This window comes from Crotalus tigris, unplaced genomic scaffold, assembly GCF_016545835.1.
Source record: "Crotalus tigris isolate CLP2741 ecotype Arizona unplaced genomic scaffold, ASM1654583v1 scf7180000017668.6805642782:7212621, whole genome shotgun sequence".
NCBI lineage: Eukaryota > Metazoa > Chordata > Lepidosauria > Squamata > Viperidae > Crotalus > Crotalus tigris.
Genome location: NW_024096554.1, coordinates 3512126 through 3532001, shown reverse-complemented (window position 1 = coordinate 3532001; position 19876 = coordinate 3512126). Strand labels below are relative to the sequence as shown.

The 19876-nt window shown below is 38.1% G+C and overlaps 2 protein-coding genes across 4 annotated transcripts in view; one reads left to right on the top strand and one right to left on the bottom strand.

The window, feature by feature from the left end:
- Positions 1–6145, top strand: part of GLP1R (glucagon like peptide 1 receptor) — a 116021-nt gene extending 109876 nt beyond the window's left edge. For all 3 annotated transcript variants that reach the window (XM_039337108.1, XM_039337107.1, XM_039337106.1), the window contains one exon: positions 823–6145. In XM_039337108.1, coding sequence (XP_039193042.1) covers positions 823–898 — 76 coding nt within the window. In that variant the 3' untranslated portion in view covers positions 899–6145. The remainder of the gene's footprint in view (positions 1–822) is intronic.
- A 4970-nt stretch (positions 6146–11115) lies between these two features.
- SAYSD1 (SAYSVFN motif domain containing 1) lies at positions 11116–16896 on the bottom strand. Its single transcript, XM_039337104.1, has 2 exons — positions 16649–16896; positions 11116–13110 (listed from the first exon to the last, which is right to left on the bottom strand). Exons 1-2 carry the CDS (start codon positions 16778–16780, stop codon positions 12775–12777), a joined length of 468 nt encoding a protein of 155 aa, XP_039193038.1. The 5' UTR covers positions 16781–16896; the 3' UTR covers positions 11116–12774.
- Positions 16897–19876: the final 2980 nt, after the last annotated feature.

Sequence of the window (19876 nt, the reverse complement as noted above, 5' to 3'; positions counted from 1 at the left end):
ACCATTCATCCATTCTGCTTGGGGGAAGGAGAAACTTATGGTAGATTTGCAAGGTTCAATCCTGAGTTGTCCTCTCTGAGGCCAAAATTGTTGTTAGTACAGATTGTGTTGAGGTAAATGGTTATTTCATCAACAGTAATTACTCTTGTGATATTTTGTATTGTAACTTGCATAGTTTCTGTCACTGGTCATGCTATAGGGCACAGATGTCAAACTCACGATGTCATGTGACATGTCGCGACGTATCGTGACTTTTTTCCCATTGCTGGCAATGGAGTGGGCATGATTTTGGCATGACGCATCCGGCCTCATGACCAGCAGTTTGACACCCCTGCTATAGGGACTTCTCATAGCAAATTGCTCATCCTTAGAGTATAAAAGTTGCATGTATACAATATACATAAATCCCATACTTAACTAGTCACAATTGTATTTGGCAATTGTTTTATATTTCAGTACTGTGAAAATTTGCTTAATAAGTCCCTCGGGGGTTCAGCCAGACCTACATTAAAACCTTGCTAAGGATGCTAACTTTACACTCACAGCAGGTGGCCAAGTATCTTCAATTCATGCAAATGCACAAAACATTTAATTGATAGGTTATTTTATCATCTTAGTGTTTCTTTTCCCTGGCAATGAATTGCTATACCAAGCTCTGTTTTTCTACTGTAAAGTTAATTAAACACCATAATAAAGATATTTGATTTGATTAGTTTTAATTATCTGAAACATTGTATGATGATTTTTTTTTTAGCTCTGTAACAAAAGTGCAGCAGTACCAGATCATATATTGTTCTCTTTTCCTTTGTTTCTTTATGGAAGGTTCGGACAGAATTCCAGAAAAGCTGGGAGCGATGGAGATTGGAACATTTCTATGTCCAGAGAGACAACAGTATGAAGCCACTTAAATATCCAGCCAACAGCATTAGCAGTGGGGCTACAGTCGGAACCACAGTCTACGCTGCTACTTGTCAAGCTACTACACTCAGCTAAGATGCAGAGGAAATGGCCCCTCTGACCAGAACTGTAGGAGATAAAATTGAACACCCACCCAGCCAGACTCTTTAGAAAATTTGACCTTCCGCTGCTCATTGCTGCGGGCAGCTGAATAAGCTTTTAAAATAAAGCTTATATTATGGCTAATATAATCAGTGCATTTGAGGGTAGAAGTCACCATCAAAGTAAGTTTAAACAGTTTTCCCCAATTAATACCAGAGGCCTCCAGGTGTCCAAAGCCTAAATCCTGTGTTGATGCAGTTATAAACATGAGGTTAATAACCTATTAGAACAGGTAGACAATTTGAAGCAGTGATTAAATTATAAGAATGCCTCTGATTAATGCAGACAAGAAAGATCAGCCAATGAAAAAGGTAACCACAGTCATGGTTAGAAAAAAAGCAGTTTTAGTCTGCATAATCTTCATATACATTTCAGAACTTTCCCATTGGCAGCTTTATTAAGCAAAAAGACGCCATTCTGAGTTCAATCCAGGACAGGAAGTTTCTCTACATAGCAACACTTTTGTAGAGGAAATATCTTCTACAGTACTTGGGTTGTGATAAGCTTTTCACAAAAGATCATGCCCATTATAGTTAAAAAATGTGGGCCAGTGCTTTTTGTCATTAATGCTAATGAAGACATGTTCTCTGCAATCCTGACACAATAATGTTTAACTTTTTTAAAAAAAACATTTGAAATGCAAGTCTAGTAAATGCTTTTTTACAATAAGTAGATCCAATGGCATTGGGAATCTTTACTTTCTTGCTACCTGGAAAGACCTGAACAATCCAACTCCTGTTCCAATGTCAGAAGTATTGAATGTAATATGTCGCTTTTTGTTGCATGGTTTCAGACTTGTTAGTTTATTTGGGTTTTTTTTGATCTGAAGAAATATATACTTGGCTCTAGTATTCCATAGCCTTTTATGCCTTAGCTTTTGCATAGTCCTTCACTGCTTCAGAAAGCTGCATAAATGCTAGTATGAACCAAAGTAATTGGTAGCTTATTGTTATGTATGTATTTTTAAGTGAATTATGTTACTATCCCTGTAAGAATAGAGATAGAAATGTTATATTTTATTATGCTAAAACCTAGAAGATATATGTGTAAAAACTGCATTTTTGTGCTCAAAAATCTTGGTCATAAACATTCGGCACATTATAGTTATATGTGACCATAGTTCTTTTTCTGTCTTCTGGAACACAATTTGATTGAGTTGATTCTGCAGCTATATTTTCAGCACTTTGGTCAGCTCACAATCCAACAGGAGAGATAACTGGCATTCAAGCTGCCAAGAAATCTTCTTAAGAGGAGGAGGACTTAAGAGAGTCCTCAGCTGGAATGAATTAAAACTATATAAATTCCATATTCTGCTATCAGTAAATCCATTTCAAGGTGTCAGTCATTCGTAAAACATTTATCAGAATAAAAAGATGGGTATTGGTGTTAATTTGAAAAATAATTCTAAACTGAATTTGTTTTGTGCCAATGCTATTTTAATTTTTCTTTTAAAGTTAAAGCAGAATATAGCAAGTGGAATATGGCAACAGTAATGTTTTAAACCATTCTGAACTGGATCCTGGATTTCTTAAAGTTTAATAGATAATGCTTCATGTTTCAACCACTATACTGTGTAGTAGGGTATGAACAGAAGTTATTTATTTTCAAATCTATATATAACTTATTATCGTGTATGTGTGTGTGTGTGAGAGAGAGAGAATGGGTGACTTACAAACAAAACAAATATAAAACAAAAAGAACAATACAACAATTTAAAAATAAGAACCATCATAGAATACATAAAGCTCACAGCTAGCATAATCACATTCATCAACTCAATATAGCCATTGCTATACTGAATTGGCTACACCTCACTCCTGTGTCTCCATGTCTGTTGAAAGAACTATTGCCTTCAGTACCTTGTTGTTACTGTAGTTCAGTCCCACAACTGTAACTTCTAATTGCAAAATGTATCTTTTCAAATGCTATATATAAGACATAAAAACTTCCGTCATGTTTGTATTAAACATCTGTTAAAGCACCTGTCCATGATTTGTGACTTACAAATAGATGAAGCCATTGATACATTATGTTCAATGTAATCTACTATACTGACTACAGACAATCTGCCTTCAAAATTTGAAGTCAGATGGCATCTAAAGTTCATCTGGCTTATGAAACATGGAGCTTTGCATTCATTTTTAGGAACAGGAACAGTATATTCTACCACTTCAAGTACTGCGATAGTGATTGATTTAAATTTACAATGCAGCCCTATAATTGTCTGTTCAAAGATAAGAATTTTTGAGATTTGTTCCCAAGTAAGCAGAAATAGAAGTGTGATTTTCAGTTGTAGATGGATACTTTATGTATCCGATTAGCCACTGACTTTTTATAATTCATTGGCCTTAAAAATTGTATTTGCATATTTGTTCTCCAATTATACTTTGTATAGTTCACTTCATTATACTCATTGTCAGAGATTTATAGGCAGAATATAATTGCTATTTGCAACCTATTTTTGCAATTTTTGACAGATTTTGCAAGTGAGAGACTTTGTGGTAAAAGATTTGACTCAATCTTGTAAGTCACTATGTTTGTAGGGAAGGGGTACAATGTCACAGTGCTTCTAAAATCAGCCACAAGCTGTGATACGTAATGTAATATGACAAGCTGGTCATATTACATAAAATATTCATCCTATTTCTAGACAAGTAATTTGTCTTGTGACAGTCCTAGATAACTACCTAAATACGTTTTAGGATTAGCTGAAGTTAATTATTATAACTCAGCTCTCCCATTAGTAATCTGCTTAAATAATGCCTTCTCATAAGTAGAATTGTGCTGTAAGTGAACTCAGTTGTTTCCTCCTGTGAATAAAGCCTATTAAATTACTATGGGATTTAATGGCTAAAATAGCACTATTAGAAAAATGGAGATTGTAGAACTGCAGAAAAATGTCCTGTCATATAATTCCTAGTTAAAACACTAGGTTTTAAAATTATGGATACACAAGACCCTAATCAGTGCAAACTACAAAACAGAAGTGGAAAATAACAATGTTTTCAGAAATATTTATCAATGCGGGAAGTTCCAAAACACTTTAATTTTAACATTTAAATTGAGTTCTAAAACGCATTAAAACAAATGTTAGTTCTCAAAAACTAATATTTGGGGAGTAAAACTATTTTTTAATTTTGTGCCTTAATGTTTTTCCAGCAGTTCAAGTAAATATGCATATCATTTTCTTCTCCAATTTCACTCCATAGCAGTAACCCTGTGAGGTAGGTTGGGCTGAGGCAAAACTGACTTAATGTCACCTGATGAGCTTCTAAAACTGAAGATGGACTTGAATCAGTATTTTCCCAATACTAGCTCAACATATTTACTATTATGCACACTGATTTTTAAAAATTCACACAGGGATTTTATATTCTTCAGTGATACTTATATGTGAATGATATGATGGCCTACTGATGAAGATGCTTGCCTCCCACTTGGAAGATTGAGAGTTCAATCCTAGGTAGTGGCAAATGTTTCTCTCCTAGAGCACAAAGAAAAAATATCTGCTGCGAACTCTGTGTGGCATCAGGAAAGGCATCTGGCCAGTAAACGCTCAACTCCCTCCAGTTGCCCCAATTCTACCCTAAATTAAGGGATTACAGAGTTGTAAAAAGTTTTGTTTTTAGTGATGCTTATTGATGCTCCATGCTTAATGACCACACGTTTAGCAACCATTCAAAATTACAACTATACGGAATGAGGAGACTTATCACAGCGTTATCATATTCGGGTGGTCACCATTTGTGACCGCTGCTGACCTCTGATAGGCAAAATCAATGGGGAAACCAGCAAGAGGTTGCAAATGATGATCACAAGGCACTGCACCTAATAACTGTATGGGATTTATTTAATGACAGCAACTAGAACTGCCACAATTGCCATAAGTCAGCATGACATCATGCTTTACTACTGTGCCACTTAGTAGTGGAGTTGCTGGTCCCAATTTGTGTCATTAAGCAAGGACTACCTATATGTGTAATTCACAGCACTATGCAGTTCATGAAGCTCCCATTAATCCATTTTTAGAGCCTAAAGATAGCTAATGTGTCTCAAAGATTTGACTTCTTCTGATGTTAGGCATCCACCAGGATTGCCCATGAAGCAGAGTGCCCCTTCACATGGTTTCTATAATCTCAATAGTTTCTTCAACATGAATAAAGAAATGCTGTATAGATCAATGAAAAAACAGTGCATTGAACTGGTGAATAGCAAAACGTAATTATAGCAGAATTTTGAAATCTCATTAGCAAATTTTGAAATCTCGTTAGCAAACAAAACAAATTTGTTCTAGAAATAAGTTAGACAAAGTAATGAGTATGACAAAAAGAGAAGCATATTTTCTTGTACTTCACAACGCTGCCTGTTCATCTTCAAAATTAGAACAGAATTAGGTACACTATAATGGTAGGAAAGTGATGTAATACTAATGAAATTGGTGACATGTTTCACTGCTTTTGCACACATTTTCACGTATGCTCCTCATACTTTGTATGTGAGTGGAAAAACAATTGGATAAAATATAACAAATCTATTATCTTCAGGTTTGGTTTAGTCCCCCCCCCCCTATGCTGGAAATTCTAATAGCATATAAAAGCTAATTGCTTTGCAGAAACTTAATATTTGAATAAAGTTTTGTCTCCATTTTAACTGCTTTTAATATATTTTTAATTAACCCATGTGTGACCTCCTGCCAGCTTCCCTATTGACTTCAGTTGTCAAAAGCTGGCAAGAAAAGTCACAAATCATGAGCACATGACCATGGGATGCTGTAACAGCTATATGATTGTAACTACTACTATTTCAAAGCCATCATAAGTTCAGTCACTGAATCAGTGATTGTTAAATAAGGATCACCTTTCATTCTTTAGAAAACCCTGCATGTTCCTTTTTTTCCTCTTTTGAAACATTTGTATCATGCATATTTTCTCTCCTTCCACCTCTTTGTATCCAAAGCTTTCTTAGCAATAGGATGGGAGACCCCCAGGATAGGCCAGGAGGAGGGGGAAAGGGGATGGTAAAAGGGCAGTAGGGTAGGACTAAAGTAGGACTTCCATCAGACCCTCCCTCTCCTTCTTTCTTTCCTTCTTCCCTAAGTACAGAGTGGTGGGAAAATATTTCAGATGAGGGAGGGAGAAAAACAGGCAAGAAACGCAGCTGGGGAGGTGTCACCCTTCGTGAGGAATGAAGAAATGCACCATCGCCTGGAAGTGGCCAGCACATGGCCCTCACCTACTTCACATATCTGGCTTGGTGGGCTCTGGGGGAGAGGATGCCATGAGCAGCGTGAGAGTCAGTTTTGCACCTTGCTGCCTGCTGAAACTGGGCAGGCTGGGGCCTAGGCAGCATTGTACTTCTCATCAGATTCGGGCCACCTGGCTCAGCTCTTGGCGCTATGAGGAGAGCGCCCCACTGCCTGCTGAAACCAGGCAGGCTGGGAGCTGGGGCAGCCTCGCATTTCTTTTTGGATTTGCGCCACCCAGCTCAGCCTCAGCACTGTGAGGAGAGCGCCCCGCTGCCTGCTGAAACCTCTCCCCCAGAGCCCATCAAGCCAGATATGTGAAGTAGGCGAGGGCCATTTGCTGACCACTTCCAGGCAATGGTGCATTTTTTCATTCCTCACAAAGAGTGACACCTCCCCAGCATGCACCCAGGGAGTGCGGCCGACATGGCAGGGCTGGTTTCTTGCTGTTTCCAGATGGCCTTGTGAAGCTAAGACTAAATGCGTTTCAGCATAGATGGCCACTACAAAATTGTACATTGGCTCCCAGCCAGCCTGGGCCAGGGCCACGGCAGTGGGGGCCGTTCACTCACTGTTTCCAGGATGGCTTCGCGGGCCACATGAAACCACTTTGTGGGCCGCATCCGGCTCCCGGGCCTTGTGTTTGACATGTCTACTTTAAGTGATCTTGATTCTATCCCTCTGTTAATGCAGTCTAGCTGTGTTGGCTTTTTTAGCAGCTGCAGCACACTGCTGGCTAATATTTAAATGATTGTCCACTAGGACTCCAAGATCCCTCTCATAGTTACTACTACTGAGCAAGGTACCACCTATACTGTACCTGTGCATTTGGTTTTTCTTGCTTTAATGTAGAATCTTACTTTTCCCACTGAGTTAAGTAAATGGTTTGAATAAATGTCCAAAAATTCAGAATTAGGATAATAGTTTTATACTATGAGAAATAAACATGCAAACCATGTTGGCCTGGGTTAATGTAAGCTCAAGGAAAGCTTTACAGAAAATAATAGCATGTGGGAATGAAATTTAGGTACATTGCGGCCATTTCAGTCCCACTGCATTGCTACTGCTTCAGTACTGCCACAGTCAGCCAGAGTCACCTGATCATTTCCAATGCTTCCTGATGGCTTCCAACAAGAAAATGGAAAAGCCAGCAGGGAAATCCACAAGTTGCTCAGATATATCTTGCCTATCCATGCAATCTCCACAGCTCCTTTGTGCTCATGCAATGCCAACCACTTGTGTATCCCATGTGCACTCTCCATGCCTCATGCCATATCTCATACAACTCTACACACCCCTGCAATTCTGTGCATCCTCCACAACCTGTGCAGCACCTCTTGTGCATCCTTCCTATCCATGTTGCACCCGTATGCCCTCCCTCATTCCCTTCCCCTCAGCAGCATTCATTTATCTACTTGCTAGTCTTGGGTGTGCAACTTCCTGCTGGCGTCCCCACTGAATTTCTCCCTGCAAACTTCCCACAACAAAAATAAATGGGGAAGCCACAGGAATGTTAGGAAGGAAGGTAGGTTTTCTGAATTTCCTGGCAGTTTATCCAGGAACTCAATCGGGAATCCAACAAGAAGTTGGAGCCGTTCCACTGCTTTTTTTTCCTGCCAGTTTTATTCTGTTTCTTTTTTTCAGTGAGGAAATATCTTTGAAATGATGACCAAAAGGGGTCCACAGGTTGCCTAGTACCCTCTAAAGCAGTAGTTTAGTGGCTACACTACAAGCAACTCTTCCAAGAACCTGATTTAGCTGTAGGTGTGGGAGGTGGCAAGGTTTTCTTTTCTCCTAGGAAGCTGTAGAAATATTGGGAAATAAGATATATGTTTGGGATTGCAAGCAATATGTTTAAAATATTCCTCGCCAGATTAGCATAGATGGGCACAAGAAAGGGAATACATACATCAACCTGTATCCAAGGTATGTCTCCGTTTCAGAATCTGTACTGTATTATATGAGTGATCATTATATGCATTGAACAGCTAAAAGCACCAGCAACCTGTTTATTCACTGTGACTCTGTTTCAAGGTACATGGATAGTAAGGTTGCATTTGACAGCCATACATACAAATACTGCAGCTTCTGAGGTATGGAATTAAGCACTTGCTTGTATTGCAGATGGATCAAAAAATATATTCAGGAGTAATAAAAATGACTGAATTCCTTGTTCCTATTATTACTACTCTGACTTATGTTTAGAAAGTGTTCAACATTGCATGTACTTAAAAAAAATGAAATACTTATAAAATATTCTGAAAAATTAGTCCCATTCACACATGTTCTGTCTGTATTTCTTTTCCTTGGGATGGAGGGGGGACTTTGTACTTGAGACTTCAGGCTGTCCATATGACTGCTTTCATCTAAGCAGTATAAAAATCTTTTTTTAAAAAGAAGTGAAAAAATAAATTCATGTGTAAAACATCAAGCCTTGAATCCAGCTACTGAGATAAGTAAATTGTTTGAATAAATGGTCCAAAAATCAGAATTAGGATAGTAGTTTTATACTATGAGGTTGGCAGGATTAACCTTACATGTTACAGTAAAATTTTAGAAGTCAGGTAATCAGCAATACTATTATGCTTCCTGCCATATTCCTATTTAATTCAGTTTCTCTTATTTTTTTTACCCATTAGAACAGAAGTTAGTATCCATTATTCACAGATGCTGCTAAACAAAGCTCCCTGTAAAATTAAATATAATTTTAGTCTGCTTATTAGTTAGCATCTTGCTTTGTTATTGCTTTGTTATTAACAAATATAATTCAAGAGAAACATATATAATTCAATGTAGGTATTTAGAAGCACTAATAATCCAACAAGAAAATTAAACAATATCTTAAACCTGCAATTTTAATTCCAGGTTATAATTTTGGTTTTTAAGATTAATATGGTGACATTATCTAGAAGTTTGATGTGAAATGTCAAGTACACCAATGAAAAATACCATATCCGCTCTTATATAAGAATTTGTTTTCTGCTTATTTTTATATTGCTTTAATATAAATAAGTACATTATGGCAGAATATTTTGAGGTGTTTGTTATAAACAGGATAATTAACTCAAAAAGTTCAAATCTGAGAACATTAATGAATTCTAAACAGAACCCGTAAATCCACCCGAAATATAAACCGAAAGGTTGTATTATGTCATACAAACCTTTTCATAGATAATAGCTCTGATTCTTCTCCTCTTAACATTGGATTTATATTTAAAAAGGAGCTTAACAAGCAGAAATAAAATTGAGTTTTTCTAAAGAGCTATTGTTCAAAGAAAGCAGTTATTTCAGACTGATTTTGTTGATGAACCAAATGTTCTCATCAGAACAGAAAAAAGCAAGCACTGTGCTATCAAATTTAATATACATGTAAATGGAAAGTTGCTATGGAAGCTCAGTAGTCATAATGGACTTCAGAAAAATGATTAATTTTTAGATCCGATTGATTAATTTGCATTAGGAAATCGTATTTATGCTATTTGAAGAACTCAAATAAGAAATATGCTCTAATGTGGATGAAAGAATGGCTTCTGTAATCAGAAGCCTGGAAGGGGAATCGATGCAAAACTATTTTTTTTAAAAGCAATCAAGTACTTTAACATTTAATTCAAGTAAACTGAGGCAAAATAGATTTCAGTTATCAAGCAAATCGAAGGATAGAAAGTGCAGCACAGCCTAATTACTGAGTTTTTTCAAAGTTTTAACCATCAAGAAGAGGTATTATTCTGCTTATAAGAGAAAACAAGGAAATTATATAAAAGCAATAAAATTATACAAGAAGTGGCCAAGGAGCTAGGAAAAACCAATTTGGGTCTGCAATGCAATTCGTAGAACTGCCAATGGACACAAATACTTCACTTCACTGCACCATCAAACAATAGAATTTGTGAACACAAGAAGAGGTAAGTGAAGGAGTAAGCTGAAGTGACTGAATAAATTCGGAACAAACAGTGAAATGGCTACACTGTCACCTCCTGTAGTATTTGATTTGATTTGACTGGATCAGGGGTAGGCAACCTCGGCTCTTTTATGACTCAGCTATGCTGACTCAGGAATTCTGGGAGTTGAAGTCCATGAGTCATAAAAGAGCCGAGGTTGCCTACCCCTGGACTGGATCATCACCCTGCCATTCTGCCCCAGTGAATACGGAAGGTAACCAATAAAATTGAAAACAGAATATAAAAATTTAAAAGTATAAATTAACACAATACTAAACCCGCAATTAAAAGCCTGGCAAAGTATATGTCTGTGTTTGATCCCTATTCTCAGGGGTTTAGACAATATGTATAGTATTTATGCAGACTGTCCAAACACGTGAGAAAAGGGGACAACACAACCTCAAACACTGCATATTTGGGGGAGGGGGGACAATGCAGAAGACATCTCTCTTCGAACTTTAAGCTGTTTAGGATTTTATTGGAAAATCTTAACACTCGTTACTAGTAAGCGACTAGTAATCAGTGCAGATTTTTTTTAGTATAACCATCATATGATCCTGTACCTGACAGCAGATAGCAGCTTAAAAGCAATATGCCCCTGAATATGAGTTGTAGGGGAAATATTAGAAAGGTGCTATATTTGTCTTCCACATGTAATTGGTCATAGTGGGAAAAGAATTCTAACCTAATTAAGATTTTGAACTGAACAGCAAGGTTGCTCATCTGTTTCCCAAAATTTATATTTACAAGTCTACAAAGAAAAAGTAGTGTTATATTTTATTACTAACTTTTTATCTAAATTAAGAGCAGTTATAGTAGCTAAAGGCCAAGACTAAAAACCTGGAGACCATGAGTTCTAATTCTGCCTTAAGTTAAAAAAAAAAAAAAAGCAGCTGAGTAACTTGGGCCACTCACTTTCTCTCAGCCTAGGAAGCAAGAAATGGCAAACTATTTCTGAAATCTTGCCAAGAAAAAATGCATGGCCTTATCCATATAGTCACCCGGAATCACGACAGATTCAAAGGCACAAACAAGCAAACCCAAATTATAGGCAGTCCTTGAAAATGGGAATTGGGAGTGGAAATTATATCACTAAGCAATGCAAGCACAAAGAGCATCCAGAGTGCTTAGCAATGGCAATCCAGGTTGCTGCCATTAACTGAATCCCATGTTTCTTATGCGAGGCAATTTCCTGCCAGCTTCTCATAATCAATGAGGAAGCCAGCAAGAACATATAAGTCCCAGGTTAAGTGGCTACTGCTGGATGAGGGAGGTTGGTAGAGAAGCCAGCAGGGAAGTTTGCAATCACAAGATCACAGAGCACTGAGCAACCAGTTGTGTCAGATCACGATCACATGATTGTGAGGTTGCTAGGATGGCTGAAACAGGACCAGTCATTCATTCAGCACTGTCATAACTTTGATCACTGAACAAATGGTCATAGGTACATTTACAGTTGTAAATGAATCCACATTCATTTGATATATTTAAGCCTTAGACTGCTTATGTATGAAAAGGTTGCTTATACTACTTACAAAAAGAATGCTTTTAGAATTGGGAATCTCAATAATCTTAGAGAAAAAAGTTTGGCCGTGTATAGATATTGATTAGAATGTTAGTATTAAATGCCAGTACTGTATACTTGGTCTTGAATAAATTTGCTGAATTTCAAAAATCTTGCCTGCAAATTTATAAATTAATCTAGACTGGATGAAAATTATACATGATATGCAAATGTCTATACCCTATCATTGAGACAAATAAAAATGAGGAAGTGCTACCCTATTGCAGAATGGCTCCATTGGTGTCAAATATAGATGACATTAAGATTAAAACATGGAAATCAGTTTTCTTTGTAAAGATCAATATATAAATATGTAACATATAAATATGTTCTTGTTACTTGTTTATTTCAAAAGATACTATATTTAGATAGCACAGTACGGATATAAAGTACATTACGAAACACTAAACTGAATCTAGATAAATTCATACTTCAAGTAAACATACCGTACTGAAATCACGGGGACTTAAAAAATACCCTGATGGTCTGACTCTAAAATTGCGTTTATTTAACATACAAAGCTAAACTCTACAATATAACCTAGCTTAATTTGTGAACTAGTCTATATTAAACCCTCTACTTCAAAGTCAAAGAAAGTTTGTTGAATACTCTTAGGCTGCTTTGTGAGAAAATGGAGCAAGTAACACGTTTCCAATTTTAAGGCTCCAGTATCCTAATAGTTATAGGTATGACATTGTTTCCAAACCTTCTTCTCATTAGAAACATACACACAACTATCTGGATAAGTTTTTCTTCATTTTATTTGTCTATCCAGGTGTTCAAAGAGCTTAACAATGGATGTTTGGCTATGTCTTTATATAACCATCCTTTCTCTTAACATTACAAACAGGATGCACAACTGCAGGTGTTTTTTTTTTTAAAAAAGTTGCAGAATATCACAAGAAATTGAACAAATTATTCACTATAATTCATGGGCAAGTTAAGTACACAATAATGAATTTTAGCCCTATTTATCTCTCAATTAAAGGCCGATACTGTAATTCCCTCTCAAACTGTTCTGCTGTGAGGGTTCCTTGGATAGCTTCACAGCCAGGATTAAATACAGAATATGCACTTTTTTCTCCAGGCTGCCTTTCCCTAGGACCACGAGTTCCTACATAGATCCAATATAACATAGACAGGACAAAATAGGGCAAACCAAAACCCAGTTCCACAAACAGTCCAAGTAGGACCAACCAGAGAAGAAACTTGAGATAGATTTCATTCTTTAGTACATAATGGGTCCACCATGGCAGAGGAGATGTAATGACGTGGGCCTCATGGCTTTCTGATTTTTGACTGGATTCCTGGAAAATAAAATAAAAATAACTGGATTATACATGAGGGATTGCCATGACCTTGCTGAAAAGCATAATAAAAACATACTTGCAACTTTCTCAGTTTTTGCCCCTTGCTCTTAATCCTTTCATTCTTCCTTCATATAATTGTTTTCCAATAGACCAGGGGTGTCAAACTGCCGGCCCGTGGGCCGGTTTCATCATACTGGAGCCGCACTCAACCCATTGCCGGCAATGGCGAAAAAGCTCCGATACGTTGCGCGATGTCACGTGACGTCGCAAGTTTGACATGTCTGCAATAGACCTTAAATTCGATCTCTATACAATCAAGCCACTTCAATGTACAGTATTGTTTTGTACTGGTCACTCCATTTTGAATTCTAAAGTTGTTATTCCTTGGATATTTGAAGATGCAGTCTTCCATATGCCATCATCAGCTACAGATGAGCCAACAACTGCTGACTTCTACTGCTCATCAAGCCATTCAGACTTTTAGGTAACATTTGTAGGTATAATGTATAAACTAAGTTACCAGCCTTAGGCACACCTAATATAATTTCTTGCTCATTGATAGCTATTACTTAGCATTGAATTTTAGTTGTGTTCACTAACACCCAGCATTGGAAGCACATTATATCTATGTTATAGGCCCTGCATTGGCTACCAATAAGCCTGTGGGTAGTCCTTAAAATGCTGGCTTCTACCTATAAAGCCCTCAAGGTTATTTTCAGAACTGCATTCTCCAAGTGAAATTAGTTTAACCATTTGGGGTATACAGAATCCCTTTCATTTTTCTCCCAAGAATTCCCACAAGTCCTAGCATTGGAAAAGCACCAGCAAGATTTTGTTCAATTGCTAGCCACTCCCACAGAACAGGTGTTGTTTGGTTGGCTACTGTCATTCACACTTGATAGGTATGTTCTGTGCTGTCAGGCTTTTGCAATGAATTCTATAAATCGGGTCCCCAACCCCTGGTCCGCAAATCAGTACCAGGCCGTGGCATGCCAGCAACCGGTCCACACAAATAAAGCTCCATCTATGGGATGCAGGCAGCAAACAAAACCACGCACCCTCTGGTCCAGGGAAAAACTTCTCTCCATGGAACCAGTCCCTGGTGCCTAGAAGGTTGGGACCTCTGCTGTAAAGGAATGGCTTGGATTTTTCTTTTCTTGAAAAATTAAACAAAATAAGCCACTGACTGGGTTTTGGTGTTCTCAAAGCACAGTTGCGTGCATGGACTTAATTCTACCCTATGCAAAATTGGCTCCATATTTAACCTCAGGAGTTAGTTGGCTAGGCCAATTGACCCCTTTTTGGTGTTCCCATGATACACTGATCATTCCTCTGACGCAATTTTAACATGTTGGAGGAACAAGGTCAATGCATGGAATTAAACAAAAGAAGGTTCTCCTCCCAATATTTATTTATTCCATATAAGTGAGTGCATGCTACTGGAAATAGTCACGTTCATTTTTCTGGAATAGCACTTATAAAAAAAAATTCCTGAGAACTTCTTAAAACTGCATGGTAGCCACATTGTTAAATTGAATTACCACTTTTCCCTACAACTCTTGAGTTTAAAACTTCTTTCTCTTCAATGGCAGAATAAACATTAAATTCAGTCTCCCGTTACAGGAAGTACAGGACCTATGCCAGATTACCAAGAAAAGTCATCTCAATTAGTAACATTTTATTAGAAGTAAATATATAGTACCACCACTAATTGTAACATTTCATAAGGAAATATGTAGTATATAGTATGTATATAGTATAGTATGCAGCATAATGAAAACAACAGGCCTTAGATCTGATTCTTACTTGCCTGATCAATAACCATGAATTATTTAAATAGTCATGAACTCTTTTGTCGGACAAGTGTTACTCAAGTACAAGGCTAAAGTTATATTCATTCATCATCCTTTTAGCCACCAATATTAAGTAATAGACTATCAGTGCCTTTAAACCTTTCACAACTTCTCATTTAAAATTTTGCTAACTTGTTTTCCAAGCAGTGGCTTCTCAGAGCTACTAATAAAGATTAAATACAATAAAACAAGTCGAAATGCAGATGTCCATGATTTTGGAAAATCTCTGCACATGACAAAGGAAGCAACTTACATACTTGCAACTTATATACATGGGATTCAAATATGTGAACAACCATTCTGGGCCTGGGCAACAAAAAATTAGCTACTGGTTCTGCCGAAGTGGTGCAAACTGGCTGAATCCCACCATTGTACATATCACCTGCAGACTGACAGCATGATGCATATTACCATTTTTGACACGTGACCATTTTTTTGTGTAATAGTGCGGCTTGCTATGGACACTAATATCTATAAAAGACTAAAATGCTATATAAAACCAGACCATCTAAGATATCTGGGCAAAAGGCCTCATACTAAGCATTAGATCAGATTCTCCTAAAAAACAGGCAAGAACTGTAGACCACAGCTGATAAGAACTACCTGTATTCAGTGCCAGAAATCCCAAGGAACTACAGTATGCAACCTAGCTGTTTTCACAAGCACACATGGTCTCAACACCTCTCCCTTTCTTACCATAGCATTACACATTTAATAGCTAAAGTAATATAATGAATGAAATATAACTGTACCAAAAAGATTCACATCTGTTGTTACCCTGTAATCAGCTCTGGGAAGTGGGGGGAGGGGGGGAGGGGATGGGTGGGTTTATATTGTAATTTGTAAAACTTTTAATAATAATAAAAAAAAGATTCACATCTGGCCAAGCTGCTTGGCCATAGGCAAATTATTAGCAATCAAGCCTATCCATCCTCACAGAGTTAGTGTAGATGTAGTCCCAACAAAATAGGGAAAAACAGCATCAAACTTTTCTTGTATCTCGGATGAAATACAGAATTAGCAGAAGCCCCCTTGCAAGAAAAACAAGTACATATGCATATGCAGAAGAATTAAGAATTGCAAGTTTTCATGACCTGCAATTTCCAACTGGAGCCTTTGCAGGGACAATCACCATTATTATTATTTTTTACTGGCATTGGGGAAAACCACAGGGAAAGACAATTTCAAAAGGTGGCAGTACCTGGTTGACCTGTACTGATCCTGAAAAAAAAAAATAAGCAAGGTTGGACCTGGTTAGTTCTGGAGAGACTACCAGGGAATCAAAGATGACTGGGAAAGTGAAAAAAGGTCCAGCAAAAATGTGTACTATTGTCTACCTGTCCATTATCAATTACCTGCCCACACAGTCACCAGGTAAGGGAGACTTTTAAGGCAGATCTAAGATATATGGGGGTGGGAATTAGACAGGTCTGGGCACTGTTGTTATTGGCTTTCTTCTAGAAACAAGGTTATAAGCGTTAAAAATTATCTTATACGCAACATCGCCCCTTTCACGTATACAGAGAAGGTGCCATCCTAGAACTAGCCGGCCTTTGGTAGCTCCAATAGGAGAAGGGCTGTGAAAAGCGCCTGGCTCCGTCGCCCAAGTCTGCGGGACTGGGAACGAAATAGCAAAGGGGAACTTGGCAACCACCGTTGTCGGGACGTAGAAACGCACCGACCTCCGTTGGAGCCTGGGCTGAGGCCTGCTCCCCGGCCACAGAGGCGGCAGGTTTTCCCGAAGAGGTTGCAGTGCGAGTCTGGGAGCTGGAAATGCGGCGATTCGCCCGGAACTCGGCCAGCCTCTGCTCCATCCCGCCGAAGGGACAAGGAGAAGAATTGCCGCTGCCCAAAGCCGGCAGCGCCGAGTCGGCTCCGCCGTCGTTCACTGGCGGAAGAGGCGGGCAGAGCCAAGTGGGATGGCCGGTTTAGAGAGGACCGCCCCTGGGCGGCTCAACAACTCAAGGGGGACGGGCCGTCCGCAAACCGGCTGCTATTCGGGGAGCTTGACACGGCTTTCCTGCCCGAGAGCTAAAGGCGGGACGCTTGGAGGCGGCGGTGGGTTGTATTTCGAGGAGTAACTGGTTGCGCCTCCTCTGCCTCTCCGCTTGATGAACAACTTGGCCTTCTTGCGAGCGACACCAGAGGGACAACAAAGGAGTAAACTGCTGGTGGCCTCGCTTGCATTACTTATGCATTACTTATGCGCTGTCCCTGGAGCGCAAGGAGAGCCAGCTTCTCTTCTTTAAGGTTACCCTAGTTCAGTTTTCAAAAAGAGGGCGGTCTGCCTTCGCAACTCTCTTGCAAATAACAGTAACAACAAAACAAAGCCTTAAGGGTATGTCTTCGAATGAGCTCCTATGCAGTAAATGTCAGTGTTGCACAAATGTGTGTGCCTATTACAGAATGGGTTAGAGAGCCAGCTTGGGGTAATGCTTAAGGCAGGGATCCCCAACCCCCGGTACGTGGACCAGTACCAGGCCGCAGCATGCCAGCAACTGGTCCGCACAAACAAGCAAAGCCCCCTCCTTGGGATGCAGGCAGCACACAAAACCACGCACTGCACTCTCTAGTCCGCAGAAAACCTTCTTTCCACAGAACTGGAACTGGCCCCTGGTGCCCAAAAGGTTGGGGACCTCTGGCTTAAGGCATCAGACTAGAAGTGAGTTCTAGTTCACTTTAGACACAGAGCTAGCTGGGTGGGCCAGTCACTTTCTCTCAGCCCTATAACATTTTTCTGAATGTTAGGTTGAATCATATTTTTTTTATCATTTCATTTCAGTAGTAGAGAGATTGGAAGCACCAGAAATTTTTGAAGTTTGTGTTTGCATTATTGCCTGGCTTTTTAATCTGTCGGAGCAGCTTGAGCAAACCTCTAAGTTAGATTCAGTTAACATCATCCTCTGCTATTGATTTCCATAACTGCACTGATAAAGGCTCAAGAAAGCAATTTATTTTCTTTTGTGTACTGCTTTGGTGGGCTTTTAGCCCAGTCAAAGACAAAACTATTTAAGTGCTGGTGTTTTGAAGCTCTGAGGATAACATATGTTAGCTGTTCCACCCAATTTTGAATATTGGATGGTTTTGGAATAGTATTAATGATGTGAAGAGATTTCATTTGTTTTCTTCAGGACAGATTGATCCATTTAATATATTAAGAAACTGTTTCCTCTGTGACATGCATATCACTATATTTTGAATTCTTAAATGATGTTAATAAAACAGATTGGGCCAATCATTCTCTCTCAGCCCAACTTACCTCACAGAATTGATGTGGGGAAAGTAGGAAGAGGAAGGTGTGTTGGATGTGTTTCCACCTTGAGTTATTTGCAAAAATAATAAAGGTAAGATAGAAATAAATAGCTTCATTTGGCTTTCTCAATTCCCAATTCATAGGAGCTGATAGAGTGAAATCTACCTTTTTTTAAAAAAAATTGTATGTTACAAAAAATTGTGTGTTGTACATTCTATTCTTTGCTACGAAATTTCCAGCGCTTTAAAGAAATTGATTTAGCATTAAAGTTGTTACATTTTTGACAAAATATTGTATAATGAAAGTGTTACAAATCTGTGCTTTTTACTACTATTGCTAGGAGTGAACATCAAATATTATTCTTTTAAATTTGGCAAAACTAAGAAGAAAATTATTGAACCACTATTTGTTTAAACAATGATATTTCACAAACATATTTGTACTCTGACTCATTTCAGAAAGCAAAATGCTGCGAAATCCCATAAACTCGAAAAACATTTTCCATCCTTATGGATGAAACGGTATATTGAATAATCATTCAGGAATGTAAGTAAAGTAACTACTATTATAATGATCCCTTTGTACCTAAAAGCATAGTTTACGATGCTGTTTGCGTAGAGATTTAAGTGAGAGGGCAGTAAATGAGATGATGGTATGGTATGATATTTCTTCAGGTTCCTGATAGATCTATTAGTCATGTAGGTCTGATATATTTGAAATAGTAAACCATTTTCTGCACCCACTTCTGCTAACAATAAACAAATAAAGAAATCCCCAGATAATTCTATTGATTTGGCAAGTTTACTTCAAACAGCCCAGTCCTATGAAGTATTATGGCAAGGTAATAAATAATAATAATTCCAAAATGTGTAAGTACTCTATGTTTTTACTGAGAACAACCTAAATATCACCACCAAAGTGTAAAACCTGAGTTTTTCAAAAAGCTTCATCAGGTGAGAGTTCAAAAATCAGAGAATAAGGTATTGTAGAAGTAGAAAAGTTAAAATATTAGACTATATGACGTGTGATTTAGAGTCTGTTTTAAAGCTTCAGTTGTGTATTGACTGCTTGAAATGTGAATAACATATTATACCTAGCATTCTGGAACAAAGCAGAAATGGGTCCCCTCGGATCCACCCACCCTTATCCTGTTCTAATTCATAAATCCAGCTGTACTTTAGACCTGTATTTTATTCTGGACAAAGTATGCAATGTTGTAGGCTGGAAGAAAACAAACAAACAAACAAAAAACAAGAACACCCCATAGCCACCATTAACATTAGCAAACCTGAAAATCAGCTTTTGTAGAGCATGGGCTCTGAAGACAGTATTACAATTGTAATAGATCTCTAGCCCAATTCTACTACATGCATTTCACATTCAGCCTCTTCATATTGCAGCTTTGTGGCATTGGGAGAAAGAGAAAGAATGTCCAAGAGAAAGAAAGAATAAGGAGAGCAAAGCCCCAGGCCTCTCATCTTCTTGGCTACTATAAATAACTATTGTTCTTCAGTGACAGAGGTGAGCATCTCAGTTATGCTTGGCAAGCAAGAAGCTGAGTTTGCTTTTTCTTTACGTTAAGATACACTTGCCACATTAGATTTATTTTTGTTCTAAGAAACAGTGCTCTACAGGAACCAAAAAAAGTTATTCTTAT

Bases quoted from the DNA above. Each gene is read 5' to 3' on its own strand.
- SAYSD1 (XM_039337104.1), bottom strand. From the start codon at position 16,780: ATGGAGCAGAGGCTGGCCGAGTTCCGGGCGAATCGCCGCATTTCCAGC. The intron at 13,111-16,648 runs GTCGGTGCGTTT...TTTATTTTCCAG, and splicing joins CAGCCCAGGCTCCAACGGAG to GAATCCAGTCAAAAATCAGA.